The sequence below is a fragment of the Odontomachus brunneus genome, unplaced genomic scaffold, assembly GCF_010583005.1.
Source record: "Odontomachus brunneus isolate Ranch 3 - 2012 unplaced genomic scaffold, Obru_v1 Obru_scaffold_157, whole genome shotgun sequence".
Taxonomy (NCBI): Eukaryota; Metazoa; Arthropoda; class Insecta; order Hymenoptera; family Formicidae; genus Odontomachus; species Odontomachus brunneus.
In genome coordinates this window covers 411,897-429,935 of record NW_022639607.1, presented here as the reverse complement: position 1 = coordinate 429,935, position 18,039 = coordinate 411,897, and the positions used below count along the sequence as shown (strand labels likewise).

At 46.2% G+C, this 18,039-nt stretch overlaps 1 protein-coding gene across 11 annotated transcripts in view; it reads left to right on the top strand.

The window, feature by feature from the left end:
• Positions 1–18,039, top strand: part of LOC116850861 (neuroligin-1-like) — a 299,291-nt gene that overhangs the window by 259,400 nt on the left and 21,852 nt on the right. For 10 of the 11 annotated variants that reach the window (XM_032829626.1, XM_032829628.1, XM_032829629.1 and 7 more), the window contains 3 exons: positions 1,520–1,817; positions 6,514–6,666; positions 8,308–8,508. In XM_032829626.1, the coding sequence (XP_032685517.1) occupies positions 1,520–1,817; positions 6,514–6,666; positions 8,308–8,508 (652 nt within the window). The remainder of the gene's footprint in view (positions 1–1,519; positions 1,818–6,513; positions 6,667–8,307; positions 8,509–18,039) is intronic. The other variant, XM_032829633.1, reaches the window with a different exon arrangement.

Below are 18,039 nucleotides of genomic sequence, written 5' to 3'. Positions count from 1 at the left end.
CTCTCTCTCTCTCTCTCTCTCTCTCTCTCTCTCGTTTCCTATCATGCTCCCACTGTCACTCCAATTCATTCTCACATCCCCTTAACAGAGTGACACTCTTTTTTCTCCTCACCGCTCCTCGGACAAGTGCGCGACGCCGGAACGTTAATAGAAATTTGTAATTTCCAGGACGAGTCGTAGGATGCCCATTTCGACGGGCGGCCCTTCCCAAATTACGCTCGGAGGTGCAATTAACGTCGGCGCGCAGCACAAACGAGATTTATCGGTCCTTCTAACATAATTGCTTTCAAGACGCGACCTAATGGCAATTTTTCCCGCTCGATTATGTCGCGAGAGAAGGCTCTCTCTCTCTCTCTGCCCTCTTTCTCTCTCTATAGGCTCACCGGAACCGACCGGCTTCGTCCACATTTTTGCAAGGTGTTTTTGCACATCGATATCCTCTTCGAGTAAATTTCATGAAGATAATTACACCGAAACGAGTCGCCGATCTAACCTTCCAATTACATTTCAACGCAATCTCCCGATATTCAAAGAGCACACTACATCGTCGCTTTTTCCTTCTTTCGCAGGCGCCCTCTCGCGTTCCGATCATCGCGACGTTTTTCATCAAACGCAATCCACGACCTCGTCTTTTTAAACGCGGCGTTTTTAATCATCGGCCCGCTTAAAGAGCAGCGGCATGCGTCGCGTGCGCGAACCGACTGTCTTCCGAATCATTCGCACGTCGCACTTCCGTCGCGTATAGGAGATGAGATGGATATTGGATGCTGAGAGCTCAACTGAGAGAGAGAGAGAGAGAGAGAGAGAGAGAGAGGAGAGAGAGAGAAAGAGAACTCGTCTAACTCGGATACCTGTTCCCAGTTCTCCTGTAGATTTATATTTATCAATTTTTTTTTTGTAGTTTATGTTTATCAATTTTTCCGCAGCTATCCCTGGATTCCATCGATGGAAAATGTGGATATTTACGTCGAAACGTGTCGAATACTCCGACACGGAGCATATCGCGATCCAATAAAATTCGGGATCAGCGAAACGAATCTCTTTCTTTGTTACGACATGACGCGAATGGCCGTCATGTTATGTCATAGCTGAGAGTAGTAAGAGACTCGGGAGCGTTAATTCTTGCACGACAGTCATCGCCATATTCGCGAATAATAAATCGCATTCTAAAGTAATACCTTATTTGCGCAAAAATTTATATTCATTATAAAATAATTTGTTCTATACAAAAAAAAATATATATATGTAAGCCATATATATTTTTCCGGGCATAAATAATACAAAACATAATCCTACGCAATTCCCCCCGCGTGTCTGATTAAATATACGAGATATTTTAATCACGACTCGAAAACGGGAGCCAATTCACTCTTCGACATCGTTCGCTATGAGGTGCGAATCAAATGCATCCCCGAAAGACGCATCCCCGAGAGACGTCCTAAGACGTCTTAAGGGCTGATTAAGAGGGAGTTCGAGTAGCGAGGGATATTCAATTTACCGTTCATCGTGCTTGTCGCAGGAACTGAACAGCCGGCACTTGGACCCCGTGGAAGTGTTTCGCGGAATACCTTACGCCGCGCCTCCCGTGGGAGATCTAAGGTTTCGTGCCCCGATCTCGCCGATACCTTGGAACGGTGTCAGGCTGGCGGATACCTTCGGCACGGTGTGCCCGCAAAACTATCCGGACATCGTCAATGACACCGCGGCGCTCCTGCAGATGCCGCTTGGCAGGTACCAGCAGCTCAAGAAGATGATCGCCTTCTTGACGAATCAGAGCGAGGACTGCCTCTTTCTCAACTTGTACATACCCGGAAGCGGTAAGAAGAAGACAAGAGTGCATCTGCCGGCGAACATCGAACTGCTCGCGCGGCAGAAGAAACGAACGCGCTTCCATTGATTCGCTTTCTCGCAATACCTAGCGCGACATTGATAATTAGATTTCGCGACAATGTGCAATATCTCCCGAGGGGTTGCGGAACTTCTTTCCTTACGGAGATGCGCGGCGAGGCCGCGCGCTAAATAGCTTCGTAAAAGGTACACTGTACGAAATTACGTTTCTATTGTCGCTCCGAAGTAAGCCGCCCGAATAACGCAAAGTTCCTCATCTCCGACAGAGTAAAAGGGATAATAAGTTTTAATGAAGGTCTTTATTCCGCGGGAAGATAGTGGAGCCACTGCACATCCAGCTAATGAAAGTTCAACCTTTGCGCGCCTGCATAAATAATTTATTTTTCGCGTCTCATCGCTTATTTAAGCGCTTGCTCATGTAGAGGCTCGCGCGACTCGATTATTATCAAGCCCCGATTAATCCACGTGGATTCATTTTGCGGACAAAAAGAAAACTCGCATGCAGCACATGCAAGCGCGCGTGCAAACTCCGCTTCAAACGCAACGTCAAAAAATACTATAGAAAATGTTATAGAAAATTAACAACGTTTGCAATGGCCAAATGAAAACGTTGGCATTGCAAACGCCGCCAGGGGCGGCGGAGAGAAAGAAAATTTCGAAAACTGTTTTCCGTACGCAATTACGCGTTAATGTATAAATTAGATCGCTCGCGGGGTGCAATCGACCGCGATTAATTAATATCGCGCCACTGCAAAAATTACACGGCGTAAGTAACGCGTTACAACGGGCTGTTCGTTCGTCGTGGCGAAGTTCCGGGGCGCGGTAACCGCTCTGCTCTCCTACCTCTCCTCTTCTCGAAATTCCCAACTGCATTATCTATCGGAGCCGACAATTTATGCGCGTCCGTGTAGCATTACACGCGCGAGGCGCAACTTGCTTCCTAAAGTAATTAGTCCTAAAGTAATTAGTACCTTTATAGCGGGGACTAGTATCAGCCCGGGAGCGCGGCCGCACGCGTTACGTCGTCGCGCGCTACCTGCCGCACTTGGCGCACGATAGAAGATACAGGCGAATTTGCAACGTAAAGCAGCGGCTGTCTAAATTTAAAAGAAGAAACCCCGAGAATTAGGTGAGAGAAACCAACCAGGCGCGGAGAGGAAAGTAACAAGTCGCGAAAAACAGAAGCACAACGTCTCAAAGAGTTCTCGTTGCGACGCGAACGGCTGCGCGCCAACGCATAAAAAGGACCTTTCCCTTAGGGAACGGGAATTCCTCGGGGTTTGGGATCTCGAGACGAAATTTTGATCTTACTTTCGACCTCAGTATTCCATTTAACCACTACTCTGATACTCTCAAATCTATGTCAACGTCTTTTGATTCCATTTAACCTGCTGGTTTTGCTGAAAGGTTCTCTTTAGAACTTACAAGCGGCACTTGGTGTGTTTTCTTTTTATTAAGGGCGCTAAGTAGGACCGTAGTTTTCATGTGCATACTGAGAGAAAAAATAGTTAAGAAGTAAAAAATATTTAATGGGTATTGATATAACACATATTTACTTGGACTAGATATAAAATATTTTTCAAATAAGAAAATTACATTTTCTTAAGATCTCCTAACTTTTCATGAAAGCAATTATTCTATCTAAATAAGAGGATTTAGATTTTAGTAAATATATTTTTAATACGCACCGAATAAATGTTTACTTTTTAGATATTTTTTACTTTTACTTTTTAGACATTTTCTTTTTTACTTTTCAGATATTTTCTCTACCGCACACAGTGCACACATAGAAACAGAAGTCCTACTTAACGCCTCTGAATGGCAGAAAACGCGCAAAATGTCACTTGTAAATTGTTTTACAGAGAATCTCTCGGCAAGGTTAGTACACGGACAAAAAATATATCTGAAGGACGATATTTATTCGGTGGGCACTAATAACGTATATATACGCAGGACTATTTTCAGTTTCCATGTGTTGTACATTAATCGTACGCTGATCCTTCCGAATATATAGATGTTGAAAAATTCAAGCTGAAAATAGAACTGGAAATTTCGACTCGGGATGCTGATAATAATCTCGCGACGTCCTCTGTACATGAGAATCAGGATGAATCGCGAGTGATTAACGTCGAGTCGCGATAAGGCCGCTCACAGCGCGCAACAGAGAATCAATTTTCGTCAAAATTGGCGCGCGAGAGAGAGAGAGAGAGAGAGAGAGAGAGAGAGAGAGAGAGAGAGAGAGAGAGAGAGAGAGCGACGCCAGCCCTTCAGCTTGGCGATCAGGGATGGATTTTGCGACGATTAAAGCGCAATTAACGATCGCCATAAGGACTGTCTAATATACGATCGCGCGGAACACGCCCGGGCCGCTGGTGATGCTCTGCGACGCCCGGCGGCCCTATCGATCGATTGCTCCAACGGCGGTAATCGATGAAGACGAGCTCGCTGGCGCGCCGGTTCGTGCCGCGCGCGCTTGTCCAGCTGATCGCCACTAATCAACAGAATTTTACGCGAACGAGTAATCAAAGTAAGATCGCGGCGCGTGATCGAGCCACTGCTGATCGCGATTATTGCAAACGCTCAGCCCCCCCGGCGGTGCAAAGCCCATCCTTTCGCCGCAGTGCTTCGGCACGGTATCCAGTCGGACGATAATCGCGCGGTGTAAATCGCGTGTGCGGCAGACGGACGTTAATTGATCGCGATACCCCGCGCCTGCTGGGATAAACGCATTAGGGATTTGTTAGTCCACCGAACGCTGAGACGGCTGTGGGGAACGAGTGAAATCTTTCGTCTCTCGAATACCGGCTTTCTTTTCGTAAGAACTTACGAGAAAATGCGAATTCACGTGCGAAAATTCTGGGCGATCTGAGTTTTCGTCAGACATCTCACCGTGTACACTGAGAAGAAAGAAATGATTGGTCTAACTCGGATTATTTTTCGCCCCAACCGTACTTTTTGTAGAAAAAATGCTAGTAACATGCATATAAAATGAATATCATTAAACATCATAGTAGAATTTAATAAAAAATAATTCTTTTTGGACATAATTTATGGTAGTTATTTCTCTATACTCTTGCTTTTATACAAATACCAAACTTTTTTTTCTCGGTATTAGCTTCCGCGAGGAAACAGGAAGGGGTAAAATCTGGGCTCGGAAAATTTCAACGCGTTGATTGCGGACATGCGTGATACGCGTTGTACATTGAGAGTTGGTTTTGTGATGCAAATCACATGTATGATACATATTTAATTTTACAAAAAATTATTTCCTTTAACTAAGAATGCATTTCCGTAAATGGGGTTTGCAATCAAAATGTTGAGCCGTTCGAATGGACCCTCTGTATAGGCCACGATAACGTGCGGCAGTCAAAGAGTTAATCTGCAAATCGCTGACAAGAATATCTCACATGAAGGGAAGGATTCTCCGGCAGGGAATGCGCCGTGCTGTGGAGAGAGCTGTGTCGAGCGCGAGGGAGCTTTCTCTCTGTCTCTCCTGAGAAGCGACTCAAGAGAAGCGCGCGAATCTATAAAAAGCGCCATATAATCCTCACAGTCTTATTAAAACTAGTTTCTTTCGTTTTAATTTACGTTCATCCGGTCTTTATGCGACTCACACGCCCGATATAAAATTTTACATCCACCGTAAAAACGCAAGAACACATTTAAAGCCGGAAGAAGGAAAAGGAAGAAAAATAAGTAAGTCATACCCGTGTTTTATCGATGCCGATTGCCAAACGTGCCGAACGTTTACGACGGCCGCGTCATAACACGCGCGAATTCGCGATGCGCCTCGAGCGAATCCGCGAGTCGTGTAAACCGCGTAAACCGCGAGATCACGGCAGCGCGATGCGTTTCTCTTCTCCGTACCGTGTTTTCTCTGCCTCTTCTTACGCACGGGAGAGTTCACCATCGGCGCGAGAGGAATCCGCGCGCAAATAAGTGAGCTCTGCGTGCTGGTACGCGCCGGTCTCTCCCCCGTCGATCGATGCATCCCATCGGACGAAGGGTTGCTCTTAATAAAAGCGCATCCGTCGCGCGCATCCGTCTTCTTCGGGTGCAAATTAGGGCGTTTGACGCGACGGTTTTCCACCCGAAGCTTCCCTACGTGCGAGGAATCGCGAGTATGAAGGGTGGACGCCCTCCGCGCGTGGCGCGGCTTCGCGGGGACAAACAGCTCACGATCATCCTCAGCGCGGATTATGAGATACAATTAGCGGTCTGAATTGCCCAGACAAAAAAAAAGTAAGGGCTAATTAGTCGCGGCGGCGCGTCTTGCTTCCACGCTTACGTAGCACGCGGGAGAATGCGTTTTGAGACTTTAAGCGCGCTCACTATCATATCCTCCCTCTCTGTTGTTCTCTCTCTTTCTCTCTCTGAAAGCGCGTGGTATATTATAAATACGAAGTCGATAACGGGGTTACATGGAAAGATAACAGTTAAAAGTACGAGGAGACCCGCGAGACCTCGCCGTCGCTTTTACGTTTCGCGGCTTTATCCCTCGGAGGGGTAAAGCGAGCCGGCATAATGCAACGTAAGCGATAATGTCGCGCGCGGTATTACGAGAAAGCTGGATGTGTCAATGGAGGTTTATACGGATAAGAGGTTTATTCGTGGAAGAAAATGGAGGTGCGCGGAGAGGAGTACGACGTACGCTGCCGCTTTCAGGATCTCGAGGACTGGAGGCGCCGTACGCGGTGATGGTGTACGTTCACGGTGAAAGTTTCGAATGGGGATCGGGTAACTTGTACGACGGATCGGTCCTGGCGAGCGCTGGCCACGTCATAGTGATCACGCTCAACTATCGTCTCGGCATCTTAGGTACGTGCCACCCTTTAATCAAGTATCCTGCACGCCCGAAAGCATTTTCATTAAGCGGCCCTCTCGACACGATGTTCCGAGATCGCGGGCGGAAGTATTTCAAGTAGCGTTTACGCGTTACAGGATATTATCTTTTTAATGCTGATATATACACCTAATTCTCTCTCTTTTCTCTTTTTCTCTCTTTCTTCCTCAAATTTGTGTTCTTTTGTTATATTAATTGTTACACATTACGTAAATGTAGGATATCAACATTTCGGAAGACGCCAGTATTATATATATTGAAAAAAATAATCATAAGTCTACGCAATAGTTACCGAACGTTTTGATGAAATAGTTTCAGTTAAACGTGTAAGTGAATATGATTAAATGATTTTTTTTTTCAAATACTGTTTGGTAATAATCGAATTATTTAGTAATTATTACCAAATTATTTAGTATGATTCGTTTAATTGGTTCAACTAAATGAAGAATTTGTTTTATTAATTATTCCGTAAATATTAACATTATTTCTACGAAATTAACTTTCATTTTATTGTAGATTTTATTTTTCACAAAAATATAAATTTTGTTATTTTTAAGAAATAAATTTTACATCACCCAAGTTAATTTTCAGATATCTTTTTTAATGTATATTTATATGTAGCTTTCCAAAATTAGAAACATTAGTACTAAACATGTTTTCTTAATGTGAAAAATGAATTACGCAAAAAGAAATTTGGGAGTAAATTCCTTCACAAACTCCATAGCAATCAATGTGTTAGATAAGTTCAAATGGATTTAAATTTCTCTACTCGATCGAATGTCAAAAAGCCCTTCATTATTCCCATAAACATATCTCACGTTCATGATTGCTGTCGAGCTATGTCGCTTTGCCCTCAGCGTCTCCAAAGGAGACTATCGTATATAGAATAGAACTTAAGTGATTCCCCGTCCGCGAAAGGACCACAGTGCATCGCTGCAGGGTGAAAAAGGCATATCGCGCACAGTTATTATACGACTCGCACTGCCGAAAGTAAGTTCATGTCATTAACTACCCGGCTGTACTCCGAAATAGAGAGATAGTCGGCGGGAACTGTTTACACACCCGAGTCAATATTGAAATTTCGAGGATCTACGAGTGCATCCACGTCGCTGCACTACGAATATACCAAAGTCCGAAAATGTCAGTTCTGCCTATTTACACGTCAAACCGCCTTAGATTATGACTTAATGACGTAACGAACGAATTCTGCGCTTAATCATCACCGCGTAACTCGGGGAAGCAATCCGTCGCGAGTTTCAATCTTGACGCCCGACGTATAAATATAAGGATAATAAACGTCTCTCTCTAGTCATACATTTAATTCGTACGCGAATTTATCCAACGGTTTCGCGCGCGGCCGCAGGCACTCTTTTATTATATCGGCCGCAACGGAGTCATCGCGCTTGAAAACCTCTCTTTATGCCGACCCGCGAATTGCTGCAGCCGCCGCCTCTCCTCGCAGTCAAATTCGCGGGCAGGATTTAAGCGAATAAACGTTTCGCCTCGAGGAGAGGGAAGGCAAGGGAAAAAAGCGTCGGAAATAAGGCGCGGCTGGATATTATCCGTCAGTGATGCGCGAGAATACGTTGAATCGCGAGCGCTTGGCGTTCTTCCAGGATTCCTGAGGACCCGTCCGTTCCCCGATAGGACCAGCGGATCTGGCGGGAATTTGGCGTTGAAGGACATCACGATGGCACTCCGCTGGGTGCGCGAAAACATTGGCGCCTTCGGCGGCGATCCAACGCGGATAACTATAATGGGCCACGATACGGGAGCTGCGCTAGTGAATCTGCTGTTGCTCGCACCTTACAGCAAAGGTAGGATAAGTATTGCACACAAGCGCAATCACCGTTAATCTCTTGAATACCAACCAGACACCGTGTGTTAGGGAACAGTCGATGAAAATTTTCTTCCACTGCAATAATCGACTAATCAATAAACGAAGCTAATCAGTCATATGTGTAATCATGAATAATTTAATCGGCTAATGTAGTTAATTATGAATTAGTGTTTAATAATCAACCGTACCTCGAAGTTCAACTAATAATTACTTTCATCAGTCGATGAAATTACTTGCGATTTTACATATGACAACTGAATAATTTCCATTACTGATTTTCCAATTATTTAATTCAATGAAAATTTAATTCGCCGTTGCGCCTTACAGCAAAGGTAGGACAAATGTTGTAAACGCAATTATCCCGTTAATCTCTCGACCGACCAAACACCGGTGTGTTAGGTATTAGTCGCCAAAAACTTTCTATGACTGCAATAATCGGCTAATCAATAATCAAAATTAATCAGTCATCATATGCGCATATCACGAATAATTTTAACGATTAATGCAATTAATTATTAGTCAGTGTATAATCAATCATATTAAAACTTAATTAACAATTACTTTTATCAATAAAAGTGTTTGTCATTTTATACATAACAACTGATTAATTTTGATCATTGACATGAAGATTATTTTAGTCCAAGGAAAATCCTAATTAATACTCGACACCACTGAACAAACACGTGTATATTGAGAGAAGAAATATCTTAATAATCAAAAATAGTTATTCGCGGTGAATACTGATAACATATTTACTTACATCAATATGTGTATTTTTACACATTAAAAAAAGGCATTTTATACATAGGGAAAAAATGTGTTTCAAATAATATTTCAATAATAAAAAATAATTATTTGCGGTGGGCACTAATGACATGTTTACTTACACCAATATTTTTTACTGACACACGAAAGAAACATTTTATACATAGAGAAAAAATTGATTTGAAGCAAGAGAAAAAACATACATTTTTCTAGCCGTTGCTTTTCACGAGAAAAGTAGTTGTTTATTTTATTTGAATGGAATAGTTTTCAAAGAAATTTTTGTTTTCAGCACACACCGTATATTTTTTATTTTTCCGACATTTTTTGCCAAAGTAAAATCGCATACGCGAGTGATATTTTGGGCGATTTGTTTAACCGTGAGATTTTGCATCGTTTGCTTCTCCGCCCTGGGACTCCGAGATTCGAAGGGATTCGTCCTTCACGTGGCGAGCAATTTCGAGAGTGGATCGATCGACACGTACCTTTACGAAGGTGCGTGTATCGCGCGCTCGTTCCTTCCAGCGCGCTATCAAACTCGCGTTGACAGCTTAATGCCGCCTATTGTGCCGAGCTTAACAGTTTATATCGGTCATTCTCGCGCGGCGCGCGCGATGGACTGTTGTAATACAAAATAAATCAACCCGATTTCGCGATATGCAAGCGCGACGATGGTGTCGCAGGCAGCCCCGGAGAGATATTTGCGCCGTCGACCAAAGTCGAAGCTCCGATATTTACCGTTAACGCGCCGGCGTATTAATAACGTTGCTGTTTACGGCGTCGCGGCGTGCAATGAAAAATGTTCCGACGCCGGCCGACCGGAAAATACGCCAAGACTCCCACGCTAACCGAGCGTGAAGAGGCGAGAGCGCGCGTCGCGCCGGCCGATCGCGATCGATTGGTTCGGAGGATCGCTCTGTCCCCGTTCCTTTCCTCCACCCCCCTTCCCGAGGCGATGATCTCCGAAAATCCGACGGCGATAACCTTCAGGTGGGAGCGGAGACGCTATTTGCAGGACGTTCGGTAGATTAATCGTCGGGGGATTAGTTGGCAAGGGTCGTGGAGGAGACAACCGAAGGGTTGGACCGTCCTCTCAAAAAAACATCACCCATTGATCCGCGCCCGGGGTGACAAATTGCAGAACTCCATTTTATTCGATCAGGAGCGAGATGGGCTCTTTTATTTTTTTCATTGTCGCCGGACTGAACACCGGCTGAAATTGAACGCTCGCCCGGCTTTTGTCCTTCAGGTGCGATCCGCGCAGGAAACCGCTCGCGCCAGCGAACGGAAGAAGGAGGAAGCGGGGAGGAGGACGGCGAGGAGGACGAAATTGCGCAATAATAAAAATGCACGGTCCTCGGCGCGCGCGTTGCCCGAGGAACAAAAGCGGGGAAACGCTAAAAGCGTCGTAAATACATCGCCGCGCGATAAATCCTCGCGGAATGCGATTACGGTGTGATATAGTTGGGCGCTAATTCCGCGCCAATCAGGCAAATTATGACTAACAGCTCGCGCGGCCTGTCCTGATACCCCATACGCTCCGCATAATCGACGGCGGTCGACATCCCTCACCGGATTCATCACCGATTTGGCAAACCTGAGCAACGTGCGCTCAACTGCGACGGTAGATTTTGGGAGAAATGTCGCGCCGGCGAATTCGTTGACCCGTATCACTTTTGCAGTTCAACCGTTATCCATCATACGCGCGCGCGCGTTCGTTGCCTCGATCGCGAAATTCCTCAAGCTGTCACCTTTTACGTCTTTTACGTTAAAAAAAAATGCTCGAAATAAAAAAACTCGTGCTTCAACGAAAACAGATAACGACTCGGATCTGTATTAATAATAGTTACTTGCCCAAAGTGAGATAATCACGTGTGAGTATGGAAATACATGTTGATTTACAAATATAATGTCACGAATGTCGTACAACTTAAGCGAAAACCTCTGACACAACATCAAACCCAGATCTAAGTATATCACAATAGGGACAAGATTCAAAAGACTATACTACGGGCTATAAGATCACATACATCATAACTCGACTGTAAAAAACTCAGATTTAATTCGAAATTTAAATCAAAGGAAATCTCACGTAAGGCAAGCTTTAAGTAAAGACTATTAATAGCGGCCTCAGACAAGTGGAACGAACATTGAGAGAGAGAGAGAGAGAGAGAAAGGATAGAGCTGCGAGTTCCTCTCTCCTCTGTTTAGGTGATGGCCGGCTGGATCGTCCCGTCTGGCCATTTCTCGGACCTCCGGTTGTACCGGAAGCAACGCAAACAGTTTACATCTCGAGAAGAGCATCGGCCGGTTGTGCATTCCTTCCGCGCGTCTTCCTCCTTCGCTCGAGGCTCGCTCTCGCCTCGGAGAAGGAAAGAAGACGGAGAGAAGCCCTCGGGAAAACCGCTTTTCTTCGGCGTCCGGGACGCCGAGCGGGGCCGGTTTTTCCGTTACCGCACTTTCCGCTCCTTCGATTCCGACGTCTCGTCGACGCCGCGACGACCGGGTTTCCGCGCGAGACCAGGTGCGGTTCTGCACTTCTTGCTGGTCAGGGATTGCAGCAGGCGACCGGGATGCGCCGCCTGCTCGCTCTTTCTCTCTCTCCCTCTCTTGACAGCGGAAATGTGCGCGGAGGCGAAGTTACGAGCAAAGTTACGAGGCAGCGAAAATATATCGAGCTTCCAACAACGCGCTTTAATCTGCCGAGAGAAAAATCCGAATTTTCGTACGAGCGATCTATTTATACGACCACAAGCATTCCCGAGAGCGTTGCAGAATTTTTGGACGAGCCGCGCTTTCATTTTCCGGATAAACACCGACTGTTCGTCGGAGGGCGTATTTGGCGTTTGGAGCCGCTTCCAGAAGAGTTGATATTTTCCCTCTCGGTTTCCCGGCAAACGACATCGGTTTATTCGGCAGACGAATGCGTCGCCCGCGGTCGGTTAATTTTGCAGCGGGATGCGGCTCGAGCGGTCGGCCGGTCGGGGACGTAAGGCTATGCAAACTTAACGGGAGACTGAGTGGAATGAATGGAGAAGTGTCGATGAGAGTTGCCGCTTGGCCACGGCGCTGCGAAAATATTAATAGGCCTCTGTGCATCCTGAAGCCGCGCGTTGCGAAGGAAACCGCGGAAACACGAGGTACCTCGAAATTTTGATATCCTACTTTCAATCCCTCAATGTTCCATTTAATGTCTATTTTGAGACACTCTGAAGCCTTGTATATCAACCTCTGAATCCTATTTAATCTACCAAAATGCACTTAAAATGTATCGACTGTTTTGATTCTGTTTAACCTACTAATCTGTTTAACCTACTAACTTTGGCAATAGAATCGCTTTGAACCTACAAGTAGCGTTTTCTGCTGTTTAGGAGCGCTATAAGTAGAACTTCAGATTCCACGTGTGTTAAACACACTAGTTAAACATACTACTGTCAAAATATATAAATGTTTAAAAGTTCATTCGAAAGTGAGTATGAAATTTTGACTCGAGCCGCGATCAAGGGCGTTCCGGCGGGTAATAGAGTTTCCGACCGGCCTCTTTCGCGCTTCGGTCGTGGAAAAAGCAACAAGAAAGTAGGAAATCAAAAAACAGCGGAAAATCGATTAGGGCATTACGTTGATTTTCAACGACGCCCGGCGTCAGGCAGCACGCAGCGCAACTGCACAATCCGCTTTTTGTCGCCGCGCGTTGTACTCGATGCGATTACGCGCGAGATCGCTAATGGTCTTTGTCTCGCGTCGCGTAAAAAGTGGCGAAACGATCGGCCGGCGTTCTCATCGATAACCAACCGCATACACGATAGCGAACACGATTGCTTTTCCGTCGCCGCGGACAACGACGCCGACGACGTCACCGTCGCCGTTGTCTGCCACCTTCGGGGAAGCAGCGGGGGTTTCGATGTTCGATGATAAATGAAGATCGTGTTCGCCTCGGCGAGCGCCGTCGAAGACATAAACGTTTCGTATTACATCGATCTCCCGTGTAATTCAGAAAGTCACTTCTTCCGCTCGCCGTCCGTTCTCCCGAGGGTGGCTCGGGGTGCGCGGCTTCCCCTTTCCTTCCTTTCTCAATCCCGTGAAGAAGATCGTCGACGTTACGTATCATCGCCCCGGAAAAGACAAGAGAAATAAGCTTCTCATGGTGCGGGGAGACAGTCTCGATTTATCGTTTCCCCCGCTGTAATTTTTTATGAGCGAGGACCCAAGCGTGCGGAGAAGAGCACGCCTCGAAACGTTTTCTCTCCTTTGGCGCGCTCGCGTCTCCTTGCGTGCATGTGTGTATATATGTATGTCTGTGTGTATGTGTGTAAGGGCATATTTGTTCACGTGTGTAATATGTATGTGAATGTATGTGTGTGTGTGTGTGTGCGCGCACGGCAATCCTCGAAGCAGGACGACGGTGCTTCTTCTGGAGCCGCTTCGCCCTCTTCAACCCCAACCCCGTCCCTCACCCAGCCGAGCGTTTCACGACCCTCACGGAGCAGAGATACGAGCGATTGGCTTCGTGAGTAATCAAGGAGGCAACCGAGTGTGATTCCTGGCAATTGTCTGATTCGCTGCACCTCGAGACGTATAAGACCTCCCGCACACGGTTATCTCAGCGGCTGGCTCTGCCGTCGGCGAGGGGAGCGCGTCCTGGATTGTGCGCGGGTACACGTTGCGCGCCTCTCGCGAACGAGAGACACTCCATTATCTGGGAATGTGCACCGCGCGCGAGAAACGAGTCAATCCTCGGTACAAAGTAACGCGAGTCGCGATAAACAATTTCCACCGCGCGTATTCTCGCGCAAACTGGATCCTTCACGTTTCTCCCCCTCCCACTTTCTTGCCTACCTCCTTTAATTTGATAAACGTACGAGAAAGCCATGCAGCCCGAGAAAGGGAGAGGTTAATCGTTAAGTTATGCACGTATTAAGATTTATCGCGATTATAGAAACACATAACGTGGGATATTGGACTCCCGAGGAAATAGTATGCGGCGAGGAAAGCAAAGCGCAATGCGACGCACAACAGTAAGTCATAAAAATAGGTTCCAAACAGCGTTTCCACCTCCCGCGCCTTCCAGCCCCGCCATGCCGCCCGACACACCCCCTTCGTTCTATTTTGCAGTTCGTTACCGGCAAAAATAACCCGAGAGAAACGCTCCGGTGACGTTACAAAAAAAAAGGAAAAAGGAGATAGAGCAAGGGAGAGAAAGGGGGAGGAAAAAGAGAGACACACAGAGAGAAAGACCATTTCCGGATTTTCGAGAACCGCCGTCGTTATTGCTCCACGTACAATCGCCGGCTGTAGAATTGATTTCGACGTGTTACTCCATCATTCCCACGATCGGCGACATCGCTTTTTGATAGCTCGCTGACGCACGAAATCTCTCGACGCGATAACACTATTAAATGTTTTCCCCAAGTTGTTGAATTATTAAACGGCTCGGCAATCGCGCCATACCGCGTCGCACTCGACTTTCGGATGCGCTGCGTTAACGCGCGCATTCAACGCAGCAAACTGCCATATAGAAATTGAGTTCAGTGTCCTATACAGGGCGTCCGACATGACAGTGCTCGTGTGGAAGCAGATTAAGTCAAAGTGAACGCAAAATCTCTCTGTCATTTTGTAACAACCACGTAAAATGTGGAGTTATTGATTGGTGGATAAAAATCGCACGCGATCGTTCGCCAATCATCTTCAATGAATAACTCAAAAATCTACGCGATTATTTGCAAAGTGGTAAAGGGTTTTTTTTTCTATTCAAGAAGAAGATCTGTACCAGATCCAACTTTCTGTGTTTGTGGACGCAATTAACGGTTCCCAAACGAATTACGTACGACATTGTCGGTATTTGCAAAATTCAACGATAATGAGAAGGATCGCCCTTACTAACTGATCCTTTCGCCGAAATTTTACTCTCTTAAAGTAAATCAGTGAAACATCATTGAAAGCAAGTAAATATACACTGATTTGCAGCTATAAGTACATCACTGACTCAGTGCTACACTTATAACTGATATCAGTGACTATTCACTGATTCACTTTAAGAGAGTACTGATTGCAATGCTATACTCGTAATCGGCGGTTCAGTCACCGCACTTCAGTGAAAAATACACTGATTGTACCTTAGAGAGTACTCGCACTCTGCACCATATCGCGTGCTATCTCATTCGCCAATTTTCTCCAATTAATCAGCTCAAATTTTACGCTATTGTTTACAAAATAGTGAATTAATTCTAGTCTTCAGTTTGAGCTAACCCACGAGCACTGTTGTGTCCTTCCCCCCCCCCATCCCTCCCCGAAAATCTCATTACTTTTCTTTGGATGTCGATAAGAGCAATCTCACAGCGAAGAAGTTGGAAGGAATCGCGATTTAATGAGCGGAGCGGGCATTAATTGGTAACCCGGGTGTCATCCGCTCCCTCGGACGTGATCGCGACGGCAGTCCCCGCGAAATTCGCGCGCTTACGTGTTCAGACTTAATTCAATCAGTATGGCAAACCCCGCAGGCCCGCACGTGTTCATAGAATTTTCACGAGACGCGCGAAGTAATTTACATGCGGAATGCCGGCTGAAGCGTCACGGCAAGTGGGGCAGAGTCGTGAGAATATGTCCCGGACGAAGACACGTCGACGATCTCGAAGGAGGTCGCGCGCGCGACCGTAAGTAGACGCACGCGGACATTCCGTTTCGCCGCGCTCCCGCTCGTGAAAGCGTGAACGAGGAAAATAAATTAGGGGAGTGCCATATTGCGCCTCCCTTCCTTTCAGAGTGCAATTTGCGTTCCATCTAAATAAAATTCTTACCGAATGAAAATTCATGCCGCGCCCGCGGAACCGGCCCAGCGCGCCTTTTTCCTCCTCGCGGGACGGGGAGGAAGGAGGAAATAAGATACTTTTTGTCCCGGTGGAAGAGAGCCGCGCGTTTTCCCGGCAAAATATTGTGACACTCGACGAATTGGTTTAACGAGCGCTTCGCGAACGAACGGATGCGCACACGCACGCACGCTCCATGACTGCGTTTTTCCTCCTCTGCGAAACTGACGATATCATCGACGTGTGCGCTCACGCACATCGCGAACGCTGCTTTTTCAACGCCAGCGAGATGGCCGAAAAAGAGCCCCGACTACGAACAAATACGTCTTTTTAGCCCATTATTTTTTATCCCGTTTAACGAGCGCTGGAAAATTAAGCCCTTTAAAAGAATCACCCGCCTTCCGCATATATCCGCGGAAATCCATTATATTTCACGCGCCCGAAACTCTCCCTCTCTCGTGCATATCATAAAATCCGGCCTGAATGCATTTTTTTTTTCGTCGGGACACGAGCGTGTGATCACGTGCACCTTGGACGTGCTGTCCACCGCGTTCGCGGCTTCGACGGACGAATTTATCTAAGCGGGTTTAACCGTTCCTCTCGATAGCCGCGGGAAATCCTCGCGAATCCCGCGGGAATCCGCTGCTCGTCGACCGCGAGCCGGCGAGAAAAATCCGCCGGATGGAAGTCGCAGGTACGAGAGCAGACGAACACACATATTACGAGCCATTGAGAATCTCGATTGATCAGCGGCGTGGGATATACTATCACAAAGACGAAGACGACAATGACAACGGCGATCAGCCGACACCCAGTCAGTCGATGGTGTCCCTGGCATTCGCCCCGGGAAAATCCATCTCCGGACCGTAAGCCGGTCTGATTAGCGTCACGCGCCGGTGTTTCCTGTTTACCTTTAATCTTTCGTCGCTTCCCTAACGAAAAGTATACAATTTCCGCGCCCTCCGTCGCTTTTTCCTCGGCTCGTTGTTTCGCCACGTTTTCCGAGAAGGGAGGCCTCCTTGACATCGCCGTCAATTTGGCAGCTCTTCTCAGCCGGCACCTCAACGGTTCCCTTAAGACTCCCGGGTACGTCATGTTAAATTGTGACGTTAGAAGCGAGAAAAATGTGAAATTCTTGCGTGCCATTTCCAAATAAAAAGATATTTCGAAAAAGAATATGCGAATTAACGGACGAATTTCGGACAATTGTCGGCTTTCTTTTCAGGGAGAGAAGGAAAATACGGAGTAATTATCATAAGCAAATGTTACAGCGCAGTGCAGTTTCTGCAACTCGGTCCATAGGCCGGCTTGAAACATTAATTTGTGTATTCTGAGAAGTTTAGCGATCGTCCGCACATCGACGTTGATTTCTTTCGATTTTTGCACTCACTCATGACTAACGTCATCAATCCAGAATTCCGCGGCGTGAGACCAAGAATCTTATCGTCTACAATACATGAAGTAAGCTTAGCTTAAGAAGTAAGAGTACTCTCTCAAAGTGAATCAGTGAAACATCATTGAAAGCAGTGAGTATACACTGATTTGCAGTTATAATAGCACTGTAATATAGCACTGAAACTGCTTAGTGCTATAATTATAACTGATATCAGTGACAATTCACTGATTTCACTTTAAGAAAATAGAAGTAAGAAATAAAAATAACTAATTTTGTTTATATACACTGGAAGTGTTTTTTTAATTGAAATACTTCCGGTATAAGGAAGTTGGAGAGTATAGACGTAAACGAAATAAATTATTTTTATTTCTTATTCCTACTCTTACTTCTTACAGCGAAGCTCACTTCGTATATGCAGACGAAAGTTAACGTTGCGAGACAAAATCGAACGATAGCGTCGCGACGAGGTCGCGAAGGAGGCGGCATTTGTCGCATGGCCGATTGCAGCCACGGAGTGCGACTACCCCCTCCTCCCCCCCCCCCCCCC